Raw genomic sequence first — 20493 nt, forward strand, 5'->3', positions numbered from 1 at the left:
GTATGACCTGAAGAGGTCACTCTGGGAGCAGGGCTCTTTCGTGGTCTACTTCTAGTTCGAGGTTCGAGTTTTTTGGGGTGTCGGGCATGAAGGTCTTGGCAGAGTAGTGGGTCAACTATGAGAACAACCTATGAACTATGAGACAACCTTCTCTCGGCTCAGGAGGAAGTGAACTGAACGAGCGATTTCATAAAGGAAAATACATTGAGTTAATCTGCTTAGCATAAGCTAACATAAAACAAAACGAATAACCATAACATGAAATTAATCACAAAGATTTCACACAAAATGACAACATACCTGCATAAATGGGAAATATGTTGAAAACATGAATTCTGTGACTCTCTCCATTAAACAACACCTGTTGGCAAACGAGGAGTAAATACAGCAGGCTAATATGAGCTAATCTTACTCAATCATCGTAAACAGTCACAATCGCAATCATTCACAAATACAATTTCATAATCCCACATCGCAAAGTATGTTTAACAAAACAACAACAGCTTCAATTCAGAGTATATCATCAGTGTCAATAATATTACCGTTTAATGCCTCGATGAACTACTAGACAACCTTCTCTCGGCTCAGAAGGAAGTGAACTGAGTGAGCGATGCGCACGAACAAGTATATACTCTTAAAGCGACGATGCACTTCCTGAACAAATCTTGAAAATTATATACATCTTAACTCAAAACAATAATATATACAACCATATCAAATAAACAAAATTACATTTATATTCAGTAGAAAAGGGGGGATTTTGAGTGAAAATAATATAACCAAAATAACTCAGTTACATTCACCCCTCCTTATTTAGATCAAAATCCTTCAGTGTACCATAAAGACATTTTCAATTAACACACTTTACTGGCACAAGTGAAATGTAAATCTAATCCACGCAACCAACATAGGAGTTACCTCAATTTCTAGATTTAGGAAAATAGGAGGTTGATCAAGTCTCATATTCCCCTTCAGTTAATGTGACGCCGTATACGGCACACAGCACTTGGCCCTATTAAACTTGACATTTGTCACAAACATTGTCGGTACATCCAATTTCTAGAAACTTCTGCAATCAATTCTCAGTTTAAATAGCTTGGACTCTTAAAACTGGTACCATAGATTCAATCAACCTGTTTACAGATATAACTATTCTCCCAACTCTTGTTTTAATAGGTTTAACAAGCTCGGCACGTGCATGTGCATCAGCCCGCAGCGATGAATCAGTGCAGAGTAAGTCAGGAGAGGAAGGTAAGTTTTGTGCAATTTCATCTGAATGCTGTGCATGCCCTTCATCTGTAGACAATTCATCGACTGTGTCTACCACATCTGAATGAAGAGAGGGGACTAAGTCACCAGGTAGGGTCGTTTCAGCCACAGGACTGAGTGCTGGTTCACAGACAGAAAGTTCATCTGAATTATCAAAGGAAGACTGAAATGAACTCTCAGTGGACGAAACAGTCAACATCTCTATGTTTGAGTCATACAAGTCTGGTATATCGGGCTGACTTGGCATTGTTGCCTGATCCACTCCATCATTCCGATCAGACTCTACAAATATGAATGGCTGATTAAGTTCACTTGAACTCCACCCTTCATCAATACCAGGAATCGGCAAGAAGTTCACTTCCAGCAAAAGATTCCTGTGTACAACTTTCATGCGACCTGTTGCATCCTTTATCTTATAAACATGGATGTCAGGATTCACATCAACAACAGTGAACATCCCGTCCTCCCATTTGTTGGCCAACTTCCTTTTTCCACATTCTGATTTATTAGCTACCAATACTCAGTGTCCCACTGACAAGTGAGTACCTTTAACTCGCTTGTTGTACTGATGAGCTTGATGTTGTTGCTCGACAGATGAATGCTTCTGGGCAATATGCATAGCATTCTTCAAGCAGGACAGCAAAGACTTGGCATAAGAGTCATAATCAGCAACTTCAGGGTTATCGAGTACCTGGTTGAAAATGATGTCAACTGGAAGTCTGGGTATGCGGCCGAACATCAGAAAGAAGGGTGCATAGCCTGTGGTTTTGTGCACGGTCGCATTGTAGGCAAATGTGAGGGTTTGGATCTGCTGTGGCCATAGGTGCTTTGCTTTCAAGGGGAGTGATCGAGGCATGCTACCCAATGTTATATTAAAGTGCTCAGTGCCACCATTGCCCATTGGGTGGTAAGCTGTTGTGTGAGATTTCGCAACACCGGCCAGACGAAGAAGCTCGGCTATGAGGTTACTCTCAAAATTGGTGCCCTGGTCAGAGTGTATTCGTTCTGGAAACACGTAGATACAAAACACATTGTCCCAAAGCTTTCTTGCAACTTGCTTTGCTGTTTGATTGGTGCAAGGGAATGCGTGACCAAGTTTGGTGAAGTGGTCAGTAACTACGAGGACATCCACTGAACATTGTTTACCATCTTCTGCTGACCAGAAATCTATGCACACCAACTCTATGGGGGCTGAACTCTTAATGTTCTCCAAAGGGACACGAGCAGCAGGTTCTGGTGTCTTTGCAAAGACACATCTTTGACAGCATTTCACATATTCTCTGATGTTCTTTTCCATATCAGGCCAATAAAAACGCTGTCTTGCAAGTGAAAGAGTGCGGTCCTGCCCCTGATGACCTGCAAGATCATGGATACCAGACAGAGCTTTGTTCTTCAGGCTACCAGGCAGCACATACTGGAATCTTTTCTTCTTAGACAAAGGATCTTTCTTCACTCTGTACATCACATAATCTCTAACTTCCAACTTATTCCACTGTTTTAACAGTCTCGGCATTTGCGCACTGGCACCATGTCTTTCTCTTCTTGACGGACGTCTCTGTTTAATCAAAAATTACAACACTTTGGATATTGTTGGGTCTTCCTGTTGGCTTTGCCTAGGCTCCTGGGCAGAGAATACCGGTAAAGTTTCCTGGCAACCTGAAATCTTCTGAACATAATGGACTAAATGAAGGGCTCTGGACTCAGGTCGAACATGTATGACAAGTTTTGAAACCCATCTCAATTCATATGCATCAAGTTTTGGCTTAGTTAAGAGGTAAGTGAGAGGGTTATTATCTGTCCAGATGGTGAATTTGTGGCCTTTCAACCAATGGCTGAACTTCTCACATACACCCCACTTTAGAGCCATAAATTCAAGACTGTGAGCAGGATATCTTCGCTGTCATGCACTGAGGGTCTTGCTTGCAAAGGCAATGCATCTGGCTGGGAATTCCCCTTTTGGCTCTTGAGACAATACAGCCCCTAGCCCGTCCAATGAGGCATCAACAGAAAGAATGAAGGGCTTATTGAAATCCGGATGAGCAAGCATGACACTCTCCAGCAAGGCAGCCTTGAGTTGGTCAAAAGCGACCTGACACTCTGTTGTCCAATCTGAAGGGGCAAGTTTACAGTAAGTGCCTTGAAATTTCCTATCCTTGGACAACTTTCCTTTTCTTTTCTGTCCAGCTGTAAGACCGAAAAGAGGTTTAGAGATAGATGAGCAGTTGGGAATAAAGTGTTGGTAATAGAATACCATGCCAAGGAAAGACTTTATTCTTTTGACAGACGGTGTGCAGCCATCATTGTCCATCAGATCTTGTGCTGTTATCCTCATGATGACCTCCACTTTTGCTGGATCAACGGACACACCTCCACTATCAATGATATGGCCAAGGAATTTGACTTGTCTTTGAAGAAGATGACATTTTTTAGGGGAAAGTTTCAGATTGTTCTCCCTCAGCCTCAGAAACACTGTGCTCAACCTGGACAGAGCCTTACTTTCTGTTGGTGCAAAGACAAGAAGATCACCAAGGTAGCACAAAAGCTTTGAAAAATTAATGTCTCTGAAAATTCCAAGCATCATCCTCATGAAGGAAGCTGGACTATTACAAAGCCCTTGCGGCATACGATTATATTCAAGAAGGCCTAGAGGTGTTGTGAAAGCCATATATTTCTTGTCCTCTTCATTCATTGGGACATTATAAAACCCTGACGTGAGGTCCATTGTGCTGAAGAAGCAATTTCCTCCAAGCGCGGCAAGGCAGTCGGCCTGGTGAGGCAAGGGGTGAGCATCTTTTATGGTTCTGGCGTTTAACCACCTGAAGTCTGTGCAAATACGCAACCCACCATCCTTCTTCCACACCATCACTAATGGTAATGCGTACTCTCTAGAAGACTTCCTGATGATACCTCTTTCTTCCATGTCAGTGAGAACTTGCGACATGCCATGCGACATGGGCACGTTAGGTGGCAGACGGCCCCAGACCAAATGTTCATGCTCTGGCAAAAGTACTACTGCCTGAGTGATTTTGACAGTGCCTATTTTATCAGGGACAGTTTCTCCTTTCCAACGTTCAACACCTGTAAACATTGACAAGAACCGCTGAATGACGCCTTCAAACTGATTGTCAGGTCTAGAAGCAATGTCCCAATAATCACTGTTGTTCTTCAATTCATGAATCAAGTGTTTGATAATATTAGAGCCCAGAATAAGATCATCACTTTGGCCAGGCACGACTAAACAAGGGACAATGCACTGGATGCCAAAGAACTGGTTCTCTAAATCATAGAGACCCTCAGGCTGGGTATGCTGACCTCCACAGCCGACCAAGACGATGTTTTCTTCAGAATGTTTCTTTTGAGGCAAGACACCAGACAAATATGTTGAAAATATGAATTCTGTGACTCTCTCCATTAAACAACACCTGTTGGCAAACGAGGAGTAAATACAGCAGGCTAATATGAGCTAATCTTACTCACTCATCGTAAACAGTCACAATCGCAATCATTCACAAATACAATTTCATAATCCCACATCGCAAAGTATGTTTAACAAAACAACAACAGTTTGAATTCAGAATATATAATCAATGTCAGTTATATTACCGTTTAATGCCTCGATGAACTACTAGACAACCTTCTCTCGGCTCAGAAGGAAGTGAACTGAGTGAGCGATGCGCGCGCGATCAAGTATATACTCTTAAAGCGACGAGGCACTTCCTGAACAAATCTTGAAAATCATATACATCTTAACTCAAAACAATAATATATACAACCATATCAAATAAACAAAATTACATTTATATTCAATAGAAAAGGGGGGATTTTGAGTGAAAATAATATAACCAGAATAACTCTGTTACACACTACAGCTTGTGGCATTGCATCAGTATGTACAGGTACACACAAACCATGACTTTTACTATTCTGCATGTGGATTAACATAAACTCTCATCTCATCTGTAATAGCAGTTGCAATTTTTCAATAACGGATCAAGTTTCTGATCATCATTCTGGCTAAAGCTTGAAATAATGGACATCAAAAAGGTGAAACAAACACACAGAACATCTGAAAAAAGAGGTTCCTTGTGGTTCTATATAGAACCCTGGGGTGCAGTACTTACCCAATACAACCTTTTCCCAAAAAATTGTTCTATGTAGAACCTTTGGAAAGCTAAGACCCTTTTATTTTAAAACAGTTCTATGATTTAAAGAATGTATAAGGTGAAATCAATGCCATTAGTTTTTGATATTTTCTTTTGGATCACCACTTACACTCAGGTGGTCTACATATGGTGTGTGTATATAGATTCATATGTGTGTGTTAAATAGATTCAATGCCTATTTTTAGTTGTATAGGTCAGTATCAGTCAACAATTAATTTTCAATGTTGAATCAACATTCAGTATTGTTCGGTTCATCAGGGCGTTATCAGGTCGAAAATAAAACATCTATTCAATGTGGAAACAAGGCAAACATTCTAAAAAATAAACTGAATAGTGAAAAATAAACAAAATGAAAAATAAACAAAATAGTGAATATATGGGGCAGTAAATTGTAAAACAACAAAATTACCCTTTTATTGAAAAAAGATACAAATGCTCTGAGATGCACTGTGGTGCAGTTTTTAAATAAATCAGCTGGTAGGTTTTTCCAGGAGGCAAGAGAACCTGCGGTAGTTATTTGGTCTTCTCCTTTGGTCATATACAGTGGCATTCAAAAGTTTGTGCACCCCTGGCCAAAATGCATATTTTATTGAGCCTACGAAGCAGAGGAAGGCTATAAAAATATATCAAAGTGCTCACAATTTTCCCTGTCTGAAATGTCATTAAGAAATTGCAATTAAAGAAAACTGTGGAAGTCAAGGCAAAATCTGTAAGGCAGAGAGTTCTCTCAGATAGAACAGCCTGCATGCTGGGCAGAAAGGCAGAGCAAAATCTAAGGACTTGCAGGAAGGTTTAGCTGACACAGGAGTGGTGGTGAACGCTTCTAGTGGGCAGAATTGAATCATCAGGAAAGAAACCTGAAGAATCATCATGTGAAGAATATGAAACTTCACCTGCAACCACATAACAGAAGTGAACGTCTTATGTATGCAAAACAATATGTAGATAAGCCAGAGGGATTTTTTAAAACAAGAGCTGTGGACTGATGAGGTACAGATGGATCGCTCTGCCACAATCACCAAAGGACTGTCTTAAACATGCTGTGCAGGCAAGACGATCCAAGAATAGCAGTCAGTTATGAAGCATGCAGGACCAACATAGACTTCAAGCAGTAGTTCCACATCATCATCACGCCACACACGTGAATAGATATGGCCTGTGTTAACCTTATCAAAACTATTATCAAAAAAATTAACAGCTGCAGATGCCATAAATCACAAAAACATTATCATAAAACATTATTTTCTTTCAGTTTCACATTCTCTGAAAGAGGAGCTTTTTCCAAAACTGATAAGACTGTTTTTAGCTGAAATAGATAAGATATCCTTTACAACAATCATAAAACCAGTGATAAGTGTGTGGACTTCTGAACTGAAATCATGTTTGTCCTACAGTCTCTACACCATAACCCTTAACTACTGAGCTTCCACTGGGTTACATGCTGGTCACATTAATGAGTTTTATATGAAATTGTTCACTCTTTAATCTAAAGCCATATAACACAGAAACAGGTATAAATAAAGACAACATGAATGTAATTGCATTTTTAATAAAAATATATTATATGTTAAATAATCATTTAAATGTATATTTTAAAAAGTATAAGGCCCACATTGATAATGTGTAACAGAATGTCTAAAATAATAGACACTGAAGATTATTCTGGTTGTCACAGTTAATCTGTAGTTGATGAACTGCACCGTGTATTTACTCTGCTAGAGGACCTGCATGAAATTGAAGGTAATTGACTACATACATCCACTATAAGTAACCTTAGGACCAACTGGTTAATAGTAATTGCAAAAATGACTAAGAAGAAGGAAGGAAGTTTTGAGAAAAATTCTAACATCATCTATTTGCACTAATAAGGCCACTCTTCACCAGATCAGCAAAACTTGTATAAAAAAAGAAAAAGCTGAAAGACACATTTCTTGTGAATGAAAACAGAAAACATACAGGCAAACCCAGAAAGAACACCAGCAGCAGACTGGGCAGGATAATTGTGAGAATCAAGAAAAGCAGATGAGAAACAGCACTATTCAAAACAGGATCAACGAGCATGTGTACAGAGGGAGAGAAATGCAGCGGAAACCATTCATCAACCTCAAGAATAAGAAAGCAAGAGTGAAATTTACAGAAAAAATGCACAGAAAGACAACAGCTTCTGGAGAACTGTCTTTTTTCAGATGAATCCAAATGTAAATAATGATGGTGTTTAAGAGTGTTTAAGTGGAGAAAGTCAGGAGAAGAATTCCAACCAAACTGCAGTAAGGGTACTATAAAGCACAGAGGAGGCTGGGGCTGATTTTCCTGCAGAGGTGTTGGTAAGATTGTGTGTATTGATGCCATCATGAAGTGTACATTTGCATTTTGGACACAAACCTGCAGAAATCACTAAAAAATTATTCAAGTGACAGAAGAGGATTTTTTCTGCAGGATAATGATCCAAAGCACCAGCTGCTTTTTGAAAGAACACTTCCCAGAGTCCTGACATAAACCCTATAGAGCTTCTGTAGGATGCAATGGAGAAGACATTAGCAGATTGTTGCTCTAGTGTGGATGAAGTGAAAGTTTTGTTGGTTAAAATTATTTTGTGCTTATTTGTAGTGGTTATTAATGCTCTTGCAAATGACTCTTTCAGCATAAACAAGAGTAAAGTAAGCCTGCTGTCTATAATTTAGTCTTACAGGCACCGTGTACTATCAGTTTAAACATATTTTCTATGACAAAGGACCATTGCTTTTTATACTTTATTTGTACAAAAATCTGAATGCAGTTTTGAGAAGTAGCACAAGATTATACTGATTGAAGAATTGACAGAATATCCATTATTCAATAAATGTCTGTTAAAAACAACATAAGTGTTAAGTGTAGTTATTCGTAGAGCTGTTCTACGAGGCACAGATGGCTGCCAGTCGTTGGCTGTTCTCCTTCATCCGATTGATGAGCCTTGGCATGTCATTGTAATAGAGGGGCTCATTCCCTGTGATTTGCTCTGTGGCCTTCATCACATCCTCCATCACCCTCATCACAGGCTCCTGGAGGATGAATCTGCGAGTCTGACGTTTAGCCACGCTGGCCCTCCCGCTCAGAACACCCAGGAGGTGGACGGCTCTTCTCACTTTCTGCTGGAACTCAGCTACAGACTTGATCTGCTTCTTCACCTTCTGGATTCCTTCACGTGTCTGCTTCAGCTTGTCATCTTTCTGTCTGATGTCACACCAGGTCTGGGAAATCTTGGACTTGTATTTGGACACTTTACTTTCGTATTTTTTCATGTCAGTCTCAGACTTCTCCACTTCCTCTTCAGCCACTCTGATAGCATGCTCTGCTTGATCCAATTCAACTGCACCACCAATCACCATGGCAGAGCCTGCACAGAGAAGGAACAAATAAAATGCTTTAATCTCACACACACACACACACACACACACACACACACGAAGAGTATACATACAAAAGAAATTTAAGCTGTTTTCCTCTATATGTGACTCTATACATAGCTGAATTCTCACCCGCAACCCATCCAATGACAGGTATAGCAAACAGTCCAACCCCTACTCCTGTGACGATTCCAGCAGTTTTTTTCCTGCGTTCCTGATCCCGAAGTGTCTGTTTGGTTGAATTCAGATTTCTCCTGGCCTGCTCCAAAGCTCCTTGAGATTTTCTGTGTAATTTTTCATTAGATCCCTGCTCTGTTCTCAAGTTTTGTAAATGAGTCTCGGTGCTACTCTTCTCACACTGGAGTTTTCCCTCGTCTTGTGTAAGGCTTTCTAAGTTTTTATCCAGACTCTTTAACCCTGAACTGGCCGTCTGTTCTGACCTCTCCAGGTGCAGATGAGCCTGCACTATCTGCTGTCTGATGTAGTCATAGTTGGAGCATTGCCCAGTAACAGGATGGACATCTGCCTTAATCAGGGCCTCGTAGACTCTGTTCAGGGAGGAGATGCCGTCTTTTAATGGAACAATAACAGCCTCAGCTGTGTCCTTCAGCACAACTCTGCAGATACAGACACAAAGTTTCAATACAGAAAATCAAAAAGCCTTACGGAAGAATAATTTATTTTGGTAATTTCATTTCTGATTTTCAGATTATTGTTATGAATCATTTCTATGTGAATACTGGTATTCAGCTTACTCAGATGAAGAAAGCTGGGTCATTTTAATCTGAAACAGAAAGTAAAAGTGTTGTAGGGGAAACAAGAATAGCTATCTGTGATATCTCTTACAGAATGCGTTTTATTAAAAAACCAAAAGTACTCTATAGATTGGAAGGGAGTTAAATAAAAACAAGCCCAGCCCTTAAACACTATTTTGTGAGCCTTTACCTCAACTACACTTTATACTAGTCTCATGTTACGCTAGGTTACATTACATTGTTCTGATTTTCCTATTTATTTCCTTTTTGTCATAGCCATTTTTTAAATATTTTACCAGTTTGAACCAAAATGCTCATTACTACTTTTTTAAACACACAAAAAAATGAATATAGTACTCAGAAAAGCTGCATGCGATATGATTACCTTGTCACCGTGTTTCTTAAAGACAGACCTCTAATTAAAGTGTGAAATTTGACCTCCTTCTGTATGCTGTTATTTCTCTTCTAGCTCACTGCAGTCAGTCATGTGAGATTTTATGATGAGCTCCTTTTTTTGACTCTTCTCTTCTCTTCTCTGGCACCAAGGTGGTGGAATGAGTTTCCCCTAGATGTTCGAACAGCTGAGTCACTGGCTGTCTTCAAACAATGTCTAAAGACTTTCCTCTTCCTAAAGTACTGAAATTAGCACACAAAAACGTTGTGTTGTCTGAGAGCTTGTCTATTGCCTCCCCAACAGAGTTTTGGACTGATGGTATTCCTAGTTTGTGACCTAGTGAGCCAGTATCAGAATGTATTTTTGATAGACTTCAAAGTACTTTTGTAAGTCGCTCTGGATAAGGGCGTCTGCCAAATGCCATAAATGTAAATCTAAACTATATCAGAGGCGGTTGGGGTGAAAGGGGAGGGTGGATTACAGATTATAAATACACAGTGGCTTTCTGTTTTGTGACAGAGCTCCATTTGGGTCGCAGAGCTGGCAGAGATCCTCCACACCTTCACTGACGACTATCAGGATACCAAGGTAGGAAAAGAGACACTTTTCTGAACAACTTTTTAAAAAGATTTTACTGACTGTACACATTTAATCTTTTTCATACAGTTAGGAATGCAAGAAAGGTTTTTAGGTATGCAAAAAAAGAGACAATGATTTAAAAGCCATGGAATTCTTAATAATGATGTAGAACCCTGTTGGTGTGGGTGTGTGGGTGTGTGTGTGTGTGTGTGTGTGTGTGCAAACTACACTGGCTCTCTCTCTCTTGGGCTCACAGAGTTCAATAAAAGGGAAAACAAATAACACATAAGCAGACTGGCAGTAATCACACACACACACACACACACACACACAAACACACACCTGAGAATCATCATACCTGATGGTTCCGCCCCCTTCTGCCACACATGAACATTACACCCTACTAAATTCATAACACTGGTCAACTTAAATCAACTTCTTTGAAATGCAAAGTAGTTTTATTTCAGTGTTAAAAGATTCACAATTTTAAAAAAATTAAGCAACTGTATTCAAATAGCTGAACACAAACCTTCAGACATCAAGTTAAGAAAGATGTTACACCTAATATTTTACTTACTGAACACATTTCACCCACTGTACAGAATTTGGAATGGCTTGTCAATTAATCAGTGTAAATGTGTAAATCAGCTTCATGGAGTGTTTATGTTTGTGATGAATCTCAGTGTTATAATCTTAAAGTCTGTAACATGTCTAACACATTCACACATAATTTGTTTGGTGTGGATCAATCAAACATTTTTAGTTCAGTTAGTTTTGACAGATATAAAAACTCCACCCGTACTCGTGTGTCCACCAAATTACTGAACCCTGCTCCACCAATGGTCAGGGGTCTCAGCTATTGTCTAGGTGCATCATGGTTCAGTTTTTTATTATGGTTTGCACAATAATTGGACAAATTGTTCACTGCTGGCACCCAAGATGGCAGCCATAGTGTTTTGCTGTCTTGTCCTGTGCCTCTCTTTCTGTGTAATTTTTGCAATTTTTGTTTGGTGACCAAACACCAAGAAAAATTCCTAATACATGTAAATGTATATGGCAAATAAAATGACTCTAATGATTCTAATGATGTTGAATACTTTTATCACAGCTGGCTACAGACACAGAGAATAATGCACACCTAATTTTAGTGTCTTCATGAAATTCAATACACACACACACACAAAAAAAAATCATCTCTTTCATCCGAACTAAGTCCATTTATTTCTAGAATCCTTGAACTGCACCCAATTAATTTCCATTAAAATACGTTTTATTTACCATTTTCCAATTTTAAATGAACAGCTCCATGATGGACCATAACTGAGAAATTTGTTTATTGTGAAAAAATCAATATTAAAAAATCATTGAAACTCTGTGTATGTATATTAATATTGTATATTTGTATATATTAATATTTTGTATATTAAACAATCAATTCATTTTCTCTTTTAGCAAAGTAAGGAAGCCATGAATTCCCAAATTGCAAAAAAAAATCAAAGCCTCACCACAGCCGAGGAGATGAGAAACCAAACCAAGCTTGTGATGCAGCCGTATGCCAACTGGGAGGAGTATCTGACTCCTGCTCCACTCTCCATAGCCATCCTGGGAGAGCTGGTCTTCATCTCCTCCACAACAGATTTCTCCATCAACAAGAACCCACCTAAAGCTGGCTACAAGTACATCAAATACCCAGATTCATTTCGTGCCTGCCTCATGCAGGTGTGTAACTCTGGCTGGTGGGCTTTCAACGAGGCCCATAAGAACATGGATCAGATTAGACTCCACACCATGGCAGTTCCAGATTACATGAAGACGGCTGTGAAGATCCTGTTCCAAGACAATGATGAGGTTGTTGAAGCCCACCTTCCTGACCAGCTGGAGAACATTCGTGTCATTGCAGATGATTGTCTTGAGTTGGCCAATGCAACAGAAAAGCGGTTCACTGATGTCATCAATATTATCCAGGAACTGCTGGAAGCATGTGTAAATGCTGAGCACTTTTATGGGGAGGAGCTGGATGCTATCAAGAAGAAACTGGATGAGGCCAAGATGAGGAAACAGTCATCAGAAGAAGCTAATAAACGCTCAGAGAAAGCAATGAAAGCCATGGAAGAGCAACTTAAGGAAGCACATAAAAGTTACAACAAAGCAATGGATTCACTACCCGGTGGATGGAGCATGATTGGTATGGATCTTGTCGCAGGCTTGACTGAGGGCATCACATCTCTTATTAATGGAGTAACAGCTGTGATTACCCAGCCAGTGAACAAACTCTGTCAAGCTTCCAGAACAATTGCTGATACAAAGCATTACATTAAAGGTCAAGAATCTGCTGTTGATGGTGTTGATGTAATTAATATTTATAGCAAATCTGCAGAAATCCTTATGTGCACAGTGAATGTACAAGAGTTTGTGCAGGACAACACTATTAACTGGAAAGACTTGTATGATCAAAAGAATAAAGCTACATTAACAGATTTTCAGGCAGATCAGTTCAAAAGAATCAAGGAAAGTTTAGAAAAAAGCCCAAACTGCAAAGCAAAAACTGATGCCCAAAGCATATGTGATGAGGGCATTGCAATCTGTGCAGAACTAGCAAAGTATGCACCAGAAGTGAACCGTAAAAAAGCCAAAACAAAGCAGCTGGTTGAAAGGATCAGAAGTCTGACTGAATCAGCTCGCAGTTTTGACAGTAAAAGTAAAGACGTCACAAATTCTCCTTCCCTGGCTCCCAAACCACCAATAATGTATAAAGAAGAAAGTAAATCTGAGAAGATGAGCGCTTCACAAAGAGCATCAGAGAATGCCAGGTTCCGCATAGAGCAGAGCCGCGCTCAACTGGACAAGACCAGAGAGATCTATGAGAAGAGTGTAGAGAACATGGAGAAGAACCAAAAGGAGCTGACTGAAATCTTGATCACCATGAGGAACTGCGAGGTCAAAGAGATAGACTTTAACACCACTATACAAATGCTGGTCAAAGGTATGGATGCCATGGGGAGAGTGAAGGAGCAGTGGGAGAAGATGGTGCGTTTCTTTCAGATGGTGTCCAACATCGTGAAAACCAGCCTGACAAGAACCCTTAAAGATTTTGTGTCCACATCTGAAAAGACACAATCACTTTCCTATAACGCAAAGCTCTTCTCCAAAGACCTGCTCTACAGTCAAGCCTTTCAAGCCACTAACATCGCCAGCCTCGTCCACATGATCTCAGCAACCTACACAGAGGTTTCCACCAATCACATCATGGATCGTGTCAGCTCTCTGGGGAAACTGATGGCCATGGACAAGGAAAAGCCAGAGTTTCTTTCTGAGCTTCTGCAGTTACGGGAATCCTGTGATGAGGCTCAGAAAGCCATCTTACGCCTCGTCCTCAAGAACAAGAATGAGTTTGAAAGGAAGAGTGCTGCAAGACTGGAGAAGATTGACAAAGAGTTGCTCGCTATTCTCCCTGCTGCTGCTCCAGAAGAGATAAAGAGCATTCAAGCAGCTGTTCAAAGTGGATTCACAGAGGAAGAGGAAGCAGACTACGCCTGAGTGAATGAACAAAAAAATTCTACTTGTCTACAATTATATCCAGTGAAACACCTAAAGCCTGAAACAAGTGTAATATAATTATCATGGTATAACTATTCAGGGCACCTTGTAAAATGTGTTTTATAGGGAATTATTTTACTCAAACTTACATTGGTAATTTCTTATAGATAATAAAGACTCGACATAATACTTTTTGCAATTGAGTGGAAAATATTCTTCTCAAGGATGAGCCTGCATTGTATCATTCACTTTTGTTACATTTAATTAACTCACTTTAAATCTTCCATTCTAACTGCACTCATATTACAAATATTACAAACACTCATAATATTCTTGCGTATAATTAATGCTCTGTCTTAACGAGAAAGTGACAAATTTATTTTGCGCTTTGAATTGATATATGTAGTTGCTGTTGCTTTATTTGCTAATACACTTTATAACATATTACATTTTTCATTATCTTTGCAGTAAACAAAAAGAAAGATTTCTTTCTGGCCTTTCATCCACATGAAAAAAATGGGTCACAGAAAAGTTTTTCAAAAACACCCCCCAAAGTGAAGAAATTCTGAGACTCTGTTTTCATAGTTTTTATGTGGATGGGGAAACTGCATGTTTTTTTTTTTTTAAATGTTTTTCAATGGATTGTTGATATTAAATTCGGCCTCCATCACCGTAACAACACAAGTGTACCATAAAACGCACTGGAACATCCTGTCAAGTAAAAAAAAAGTTTACAAAATTGGCACACAACAGCTGTGAAATAAAACAAATGTTGATTTATATACACACCTGCTGTATGCTAATGTTAGCTAACTGCTGTTAATGACACTTTAACATAATACAAGTACAACTCTTACAACTTTTTGTGACAGTTTCCAACATTCATGATTTAGGTGCAAAGTTACCTGAATGCACAAAGTTTGAAAGTTGTGTATAGCTCATGGTTACACAGTCTTCTGCAAAAAACAAACAATTGCAGTGGTGATACAGGAATTTAAATTGAGCCAAACAACAGGCATGAGATTCAAGGTCACTGGTAACATCATCCTGGAAGCAGAGCGATGCGCCACTTCGATCCCTGGTACAGACACCTGTCTGTCTCTTTCTGTCTTTCTGACACTGTCTGTCTCTCTTAATGAGAAATCTTGCCCTACAGCGCCATCTGCTGTTTATCGGTGTAACATTATGTTGTGCCTTATGCTGTGATTCTGTTCATTCTTTTTTGTAATCGAACAATTTTTCAAAATGCTTTATACACTAAATTCTCACTTTGTGTTTTTAATCAATAAGCAATAAATAAATTGTCAGGTTTCCACAGGAGCGCTCTGTCACCTAAAATTAATTTCGCTACAGAGCCCCCACCCCCCCAGGAACACCTCCAGGTGTTGTACGACATGGATGGCCCCGGGGCCGAGGAGCTGGCCGGTTGGGGTGGAGGCGATGGAAATCCTCCGCCAAGGAGGGGTCGAGGATGTCGTCCGCATTTACCCAGGATCGCTCCTCTGGGCCGTTCCCCTTCCAGTTCACCAGATACTGTAGGCGGTTACCAGCTGGGTACCCGTCGATGTCGAGCGGTGGCGATGGTTCATTCCCCGTGGTTGTGTCATCCTGGCGGGGGCGTGCTGGTTTGAGCAGGGATACGTGGACAGTGGGGGAGATCCTATACGAGGTAGGGAGTTGCAGGCGGTAAGTCACCGGGTTCACTTGGCGGATGATAGGGAAAGGGCCAATGAATTGCGGACTCAGCTTGCGGCGGGGTAGCCTCATTCTTAGGTTTTGCGTGAATAACCAGACCCTCTGACCCACCTGGAATCTGGGATGTGGGCGTCTATGACGGTCCACCTGTATTCTTTGATGTCGTATGGCACGTTGCAGGTGGACGTAGGCGCTTTACCAGACCTCCTGGCTACGGCGGGCCCAGTCGTCTACGGCAGGTACTTAGGAGGGTTCTCCTGACCAAGAGAAAAGAGGTGGTTGATACCCCAGAATGCACTGGAATGGTGTGAGTCCCGTGGATGAGTGGGTGAGGGAGTTCTCTGCCCATGGGGGAAACTCACTCCAGTGCTGCTGTTCACGGCTACAGTAGGAGCGGAGGTACCTGCCGATCTCCTGGTTCAAACTCCCGGTCTGTCCATCAGACTGTGGGTAGTATCCAGAACTGAGGCTTGCGTTGACCAATAGGTGGGGGCAGAAAGCTCTCCAGACTCTAGATGTGAATTGCGGGCCCCGGTCGGACACGATGTCCTCAGGAAGGCCATAGGTGCAGAAAATATGGTGAAACAGTGTTGTAGCCATCTCCATGGCTGTGGGTAGGCCTTTGAGGGGGGACCAGTCGGCATGCCTTAGAGAACCTGTCGATGGCTACTAGGATCGTGGTGTACCCTGCAGAACTAGGGAGGTCGGTAACAATGTCTATATCCATGTGGGACCAGAGTCACTTGGGAATGGGCAGAGGTTCTAACAGGCCCATGGGGAGCTGGCACCTGTTTCGAGACTGTGCACAGGTGCTGCAGGTCCCCACGTACTCCTCCATGTCCTGGGCCAGTGCAGGCCACCAAAAGCGGTTGCTGATCAGGGCTGTGGTGCACCGGATACTGGGGTGGCTGGAGCTGGGCGTCTCGTGCACCCACCGCATTATTCTCGGACGAAGAGGGGCAGGCACGAAGAGTTTGGTGGGTGGACAAGCTGGTGGTGGAGGTTTGTTGGCCTGGGCCCACTGGATCTCCTCTATGATGTCCCATCTGATAGGTGCGAGTACTATGGCGGGCGGTAGTTTTGGCTCCGGGCTGCTGGGCGCATTTATTGGGTTGTGTCGACGGGATAGTGCATCGGCTTTGCCATTCTTGGTGCCTGGTCGATATGTGAAAGTGAACCAGAAACGGGTAAAGAACAGCGCCCATCGAGCTTGTCTTGGGCTCAGTCTCTTTGCGTTACGCAGATATTCCAGGTTATGATGGTCAGTCAGTATTACGAACGGGTGACACGCTCCATCCAACCAATGCCGCTATTCTACCAATGCTTCCTTGATAGAGAGGAGCTCCTGATTGCCGACGTCATAGTTAGCATCAGCTGAGGATAGCTTTCGGGAAAAGTAAGCACAAGGATAAACTTGCCTTTACTTTGACGTGTAACTGCTGTTTCAGCAGCCGGGTGAGGATCGGTCTGATGTGGTGGACATGTTCCTCATAAGTGGACGAGTAGATAAGAATGTCGTCAATATATGCGATGATGTAGCGGTGGAGCACATCCCTGAAGATCTCGTTTATGAACGATTGAAACACTGCAGGGGCATTGGTTAATCCATAAGGCATCACTAGATACTCATAGTGCCTCCTGGTGGTGTGAAACGCCGTCTTCCACTCATCCCCCTCCTTGATCCTTACTAAATTGTACATGCTGCCCAGGTCCAGCTTAGTGAATATCCGAGCCTCCCTGAGTTGCTCTAAGGCTGCTGGTACCAGTGGGAGAGGTTAGGGGTTTTGGACTGTCAATGCATTCAGTCCCCTGTAGTCGATGCATGGCCGCAGACCCCCACCTTTCTTTTCAATGAAGAAGAACCACGCTGCTGCTGAAGAAGTGGAGGGTCAGATGTAGCCCATGGCTAGGGCTTCTTTGACATATTCCTCCATAGCCTTGGTCTCGGGAAGAGAGAGAGGGTAAACTTTACTCTTGGGTGGCATGGCGTTGGGCAGCAGCTCGATCGCGCAGTCCCATGGGCGGTGGGGGGGGGGGGGGGGTAGCTGCCTGGCTCTCTCTTTACTGAACACCTCTCGTAGATCCAGGTATTCGTGCGGTATTGAGATGTTCTCTGATGTGTCGGGACTTTCGATGGAGGTCGAGAGACTTGGCTGTGACTGGATCTTGTGGAGGCAGTGGTTCTGGCAGTGGGGTGACCAGCTGATCAGTTCATCCTCCTTCCAGGACATGACGGGCTTATGAAGTTGCAGCCAGGGGAAGCCCAGGATGATGGGGTTCGAAGGAGTGGAGATGACGTAAAATGTAGTCTCCTCAAAGTGCGGTAATCCCACTTGTAGGGTGAGTAGACAGGTCTGATGAGTGATGAGGCCTCCCCCAATGGGACGGTTATTGACGGCCGTCACTTGTAGGGGGGCTTCGCATGGCAGCGTGGGGAGGTGAAGGTCCTTTGCGAGCTGTTGGTCAATGAGGTTGACGGCCGCCCTGGAGTCCACTAGTGCTGGAACCACAATAGTACCCTGAGTGTGGTGCAAAGTCACTTTCGGTGTCATGCAGGAGAATACAAAATCGTTTCTCACCTTGGAGGTAGATGGGTTCTCTTGGCAGTTGATAACCCAGAGGTAGAAACATAGATTTCGGCGAGCCCGACGTTGACGTTCCTCCAGGGACACTCTGGTGCCGCCCAGTTGCATAGGCTCCGGCCCCTCCTCCCGTGGTCTGCTGTAATCCTCCCGAACCTGAGGTTCATAGCGAGGACGAGACGTGCGCCATTGCTGGCGGAGGAGGTTATCCAGATGAATGGCCATGTTGATATACTCAGACAGCGTGATGTCCATGCTGCGGCAGGCCATCTCCGCCTGTAAAGCCGGACATAGTCCCTCCTTAAACACTGCTAGCAGTGCGGGGTCATTCCACCCACTTTGGGCAGCTATGGTATGGAACTTCACGGCGTAATCTGCGGCAGGTTCGATGCAATTCCAAGAGTTGTACTGCTACGTCGCGCCCCCCCCGCCGGGTATTCAAAAACATCGCGGATCAGCTCAGAGAAGTAAGTAATGGATATCTTTACCTGGGGATTGGTTTTTGGCATTGAATTTCTCCGGGAGAGCCATCTGGATCGATTTGCTGTGTACCGGTGCGGCTGAAGCAGCAAGAGTCGCCGGTGTCTGCTGGAGCTGTTTGTGGGCGGCCTGCAGCGCCGCGAGTTGCTCCTGATACGCGCGAATGATAGCTCCTTGGCAGGCCACCACCGCCTGGAAATTTGCGCGCTCTGCTGGATCCAAAACAGGCAAAGTATTCTGTAACGAATAGCAGATAATCCAAAACAGCAGGCAGAAAACATAGTCGAGAAACAGATGGCAAAGTCAGATAAACCAGGAAGTCAAGCAGCGATGCAAACAAATCCAAAAAACACAAGGCAAAGGCAGAAAATCGTAAATGTGAACAGGGTCAAACACAAAAGACAACAAAACAGTAAGGCAGAGAGAAAAGGCTTGGTAATGTCCTGGAAACAATACTTCGCTTCCTAGTGTGGTGAACGCGCTGTTTAAATGTCCGAAAAACCCCGGAAGTGTTCCTCGTGGGTGGCGTCAAAACTCAGGCGAGGGCTCCCTCTGGCGGGCAGGTGCCGGTGGTGACGCTACACACATAGTCTGTAACTCAATAGTACTGAAAAAATAAAACACCCTTTGTGTGTGGTCTGGCTCTTTGGATTCCTTCTACAACAGCAGCTGAATAACTGTTGACCCAATCAACTACACTATATTACCAAATCCAAATGATCAGAATCAGGTGTCCTAATCACTTGGCCTGGCCACAGGTGTATAAAATCAAGCACTTAGGCATGCAGACTGTTTTTACAAACATTTGTGAAAGAATGGGCCGCTCTCAGGAGCTCAGTGAATTCCAGCGTGGAACTGTCATAGGATGCCACCTGTGCAACAAATCCAGTCGTGAAATTTCCTCGCTTCTAAATATTCCACAGTCAACTGTCAGCTTTATCATAACAAAATGGAAGAGTTTGGGAACAACAGCAACTCAGCCACGAAGAGGTAGCCCACATAAACTGACGGAGAGGGGTCAGTGGATGCTGAAGCGCATACTGCAAAGAGGTCGACTTTCTTCACAGTCAATTGCTACAGAGCTCCAAACTTCATGTGACCTTCAGATTAGCCCAAGTACAGTACGCAGAGAGCTTCATGGAATGGGTTTCCATGGCCGAGCAGCTGCATCCAAGCCACACATCACCAAGTGCAATGCAAAGCGTCGGATGCAGTGGTGTAAAGCACGCCGCCACTGGACTCTAGAGCAGTGGAGACGCGTTCTCTGGAGTGATGAATCACGCTTTTCCATCTGGCAATCTGATGGACGAGTCTGGGTTTGGAGGTTGCCAGGAGAACGGTACATTTCGGACTGTATTGTGCCGAGTGTGAAATTTGGTGGAGGAGGAATTATGGTGTGGGGTTGTTTTTCAGGAGTTGGGCTTGGCCCCTTAGTTCCAGTGAAAGGAACTTTGAATGCTTCAGGATACCAAAACATTTTGGACAATTCCATGCTCCCAACGTTCCCTTCCTCTTCCAACATGACTGTGCACCAGTGCACAAAGCAAGGTCCATAAAGACATGGATGACAGAGTCTGGTGTGGATGAACTTGACTGGCCTGCACAGAGTCCTGACCTGAACCCGATAGAACACCTTTGGGATGAATTAGAGCGGAG

At 42.7% G+C, this 20493-nt stretch overlaps 3 protein-coding genes across 3 annotated transcripts in view; 2 read left to right on the forward strand and 1 right to left on the reverse strand.

Annotated features, from left to right (window-relative positions):
• The window catches only part of LOC113524044 (uncharacterized), a 55495-nt gene that overhangs the window by 19489 nt on the left and 15513 nt on the right, over positions 1-20493 (forward strand). The window lies entirely within an intron of this gene.
• LOC113524043 (uncharacterized) lies at positions 8224-10324 on the reverse strand. The gene is made up of 4 exons (XM_026910160.3): positions 9956-10324; positions 9571-9599; positions 8948-9432; positions 8224-8805 (listed from the first exon to the last, which is right to left on the reverse strand). The coding sequence occupies exons 2-4, from the start codon at positions 9591-9593 to the stop codon at positions 8324-8326; spliced, it is 990 nt and encodes a 329-aa protein (XP_026765961.2). The 5' UTR covers positions 9594-9599; positions 9956-10324; the 3' UTR covers positions 8224-8323.
• On the forward strand, positions 10487-14279 carry LOC117596464 (uncharacterized). Its single transcript, XM_034301778.1, has 2 exons — positions 10487-10552; positions 11996-14279. Exon 2 carries the CDS (start codon positions 12011-12013, stop codon positions 14078-14080), a length of 2070 nt encoding a protein of 689 aa, XP_034157669.1. The 5' UTR covers positions 10487-10552; positions 11996-12010; the 3' UTR covers positions 14081-14279.

The sequence above is a fragment of the Pangasianodon hypophthalmus genome, chromosome 29, assembly GCF_027358585.1.
Source record: "Pangasianodon hypophthalmus isolate fPanHyp1 chromosome 29, fPanHyp1.pri, whole genome shotgun sequence".
Taxonomy (NCBI): domain Eukaryota; kingdom Metazoa; phylum Chordata; class Actinopteri; order Siluriformes; family Pangasiidae; genus Pangasianodon; species Pangasianodon hypophthalmus.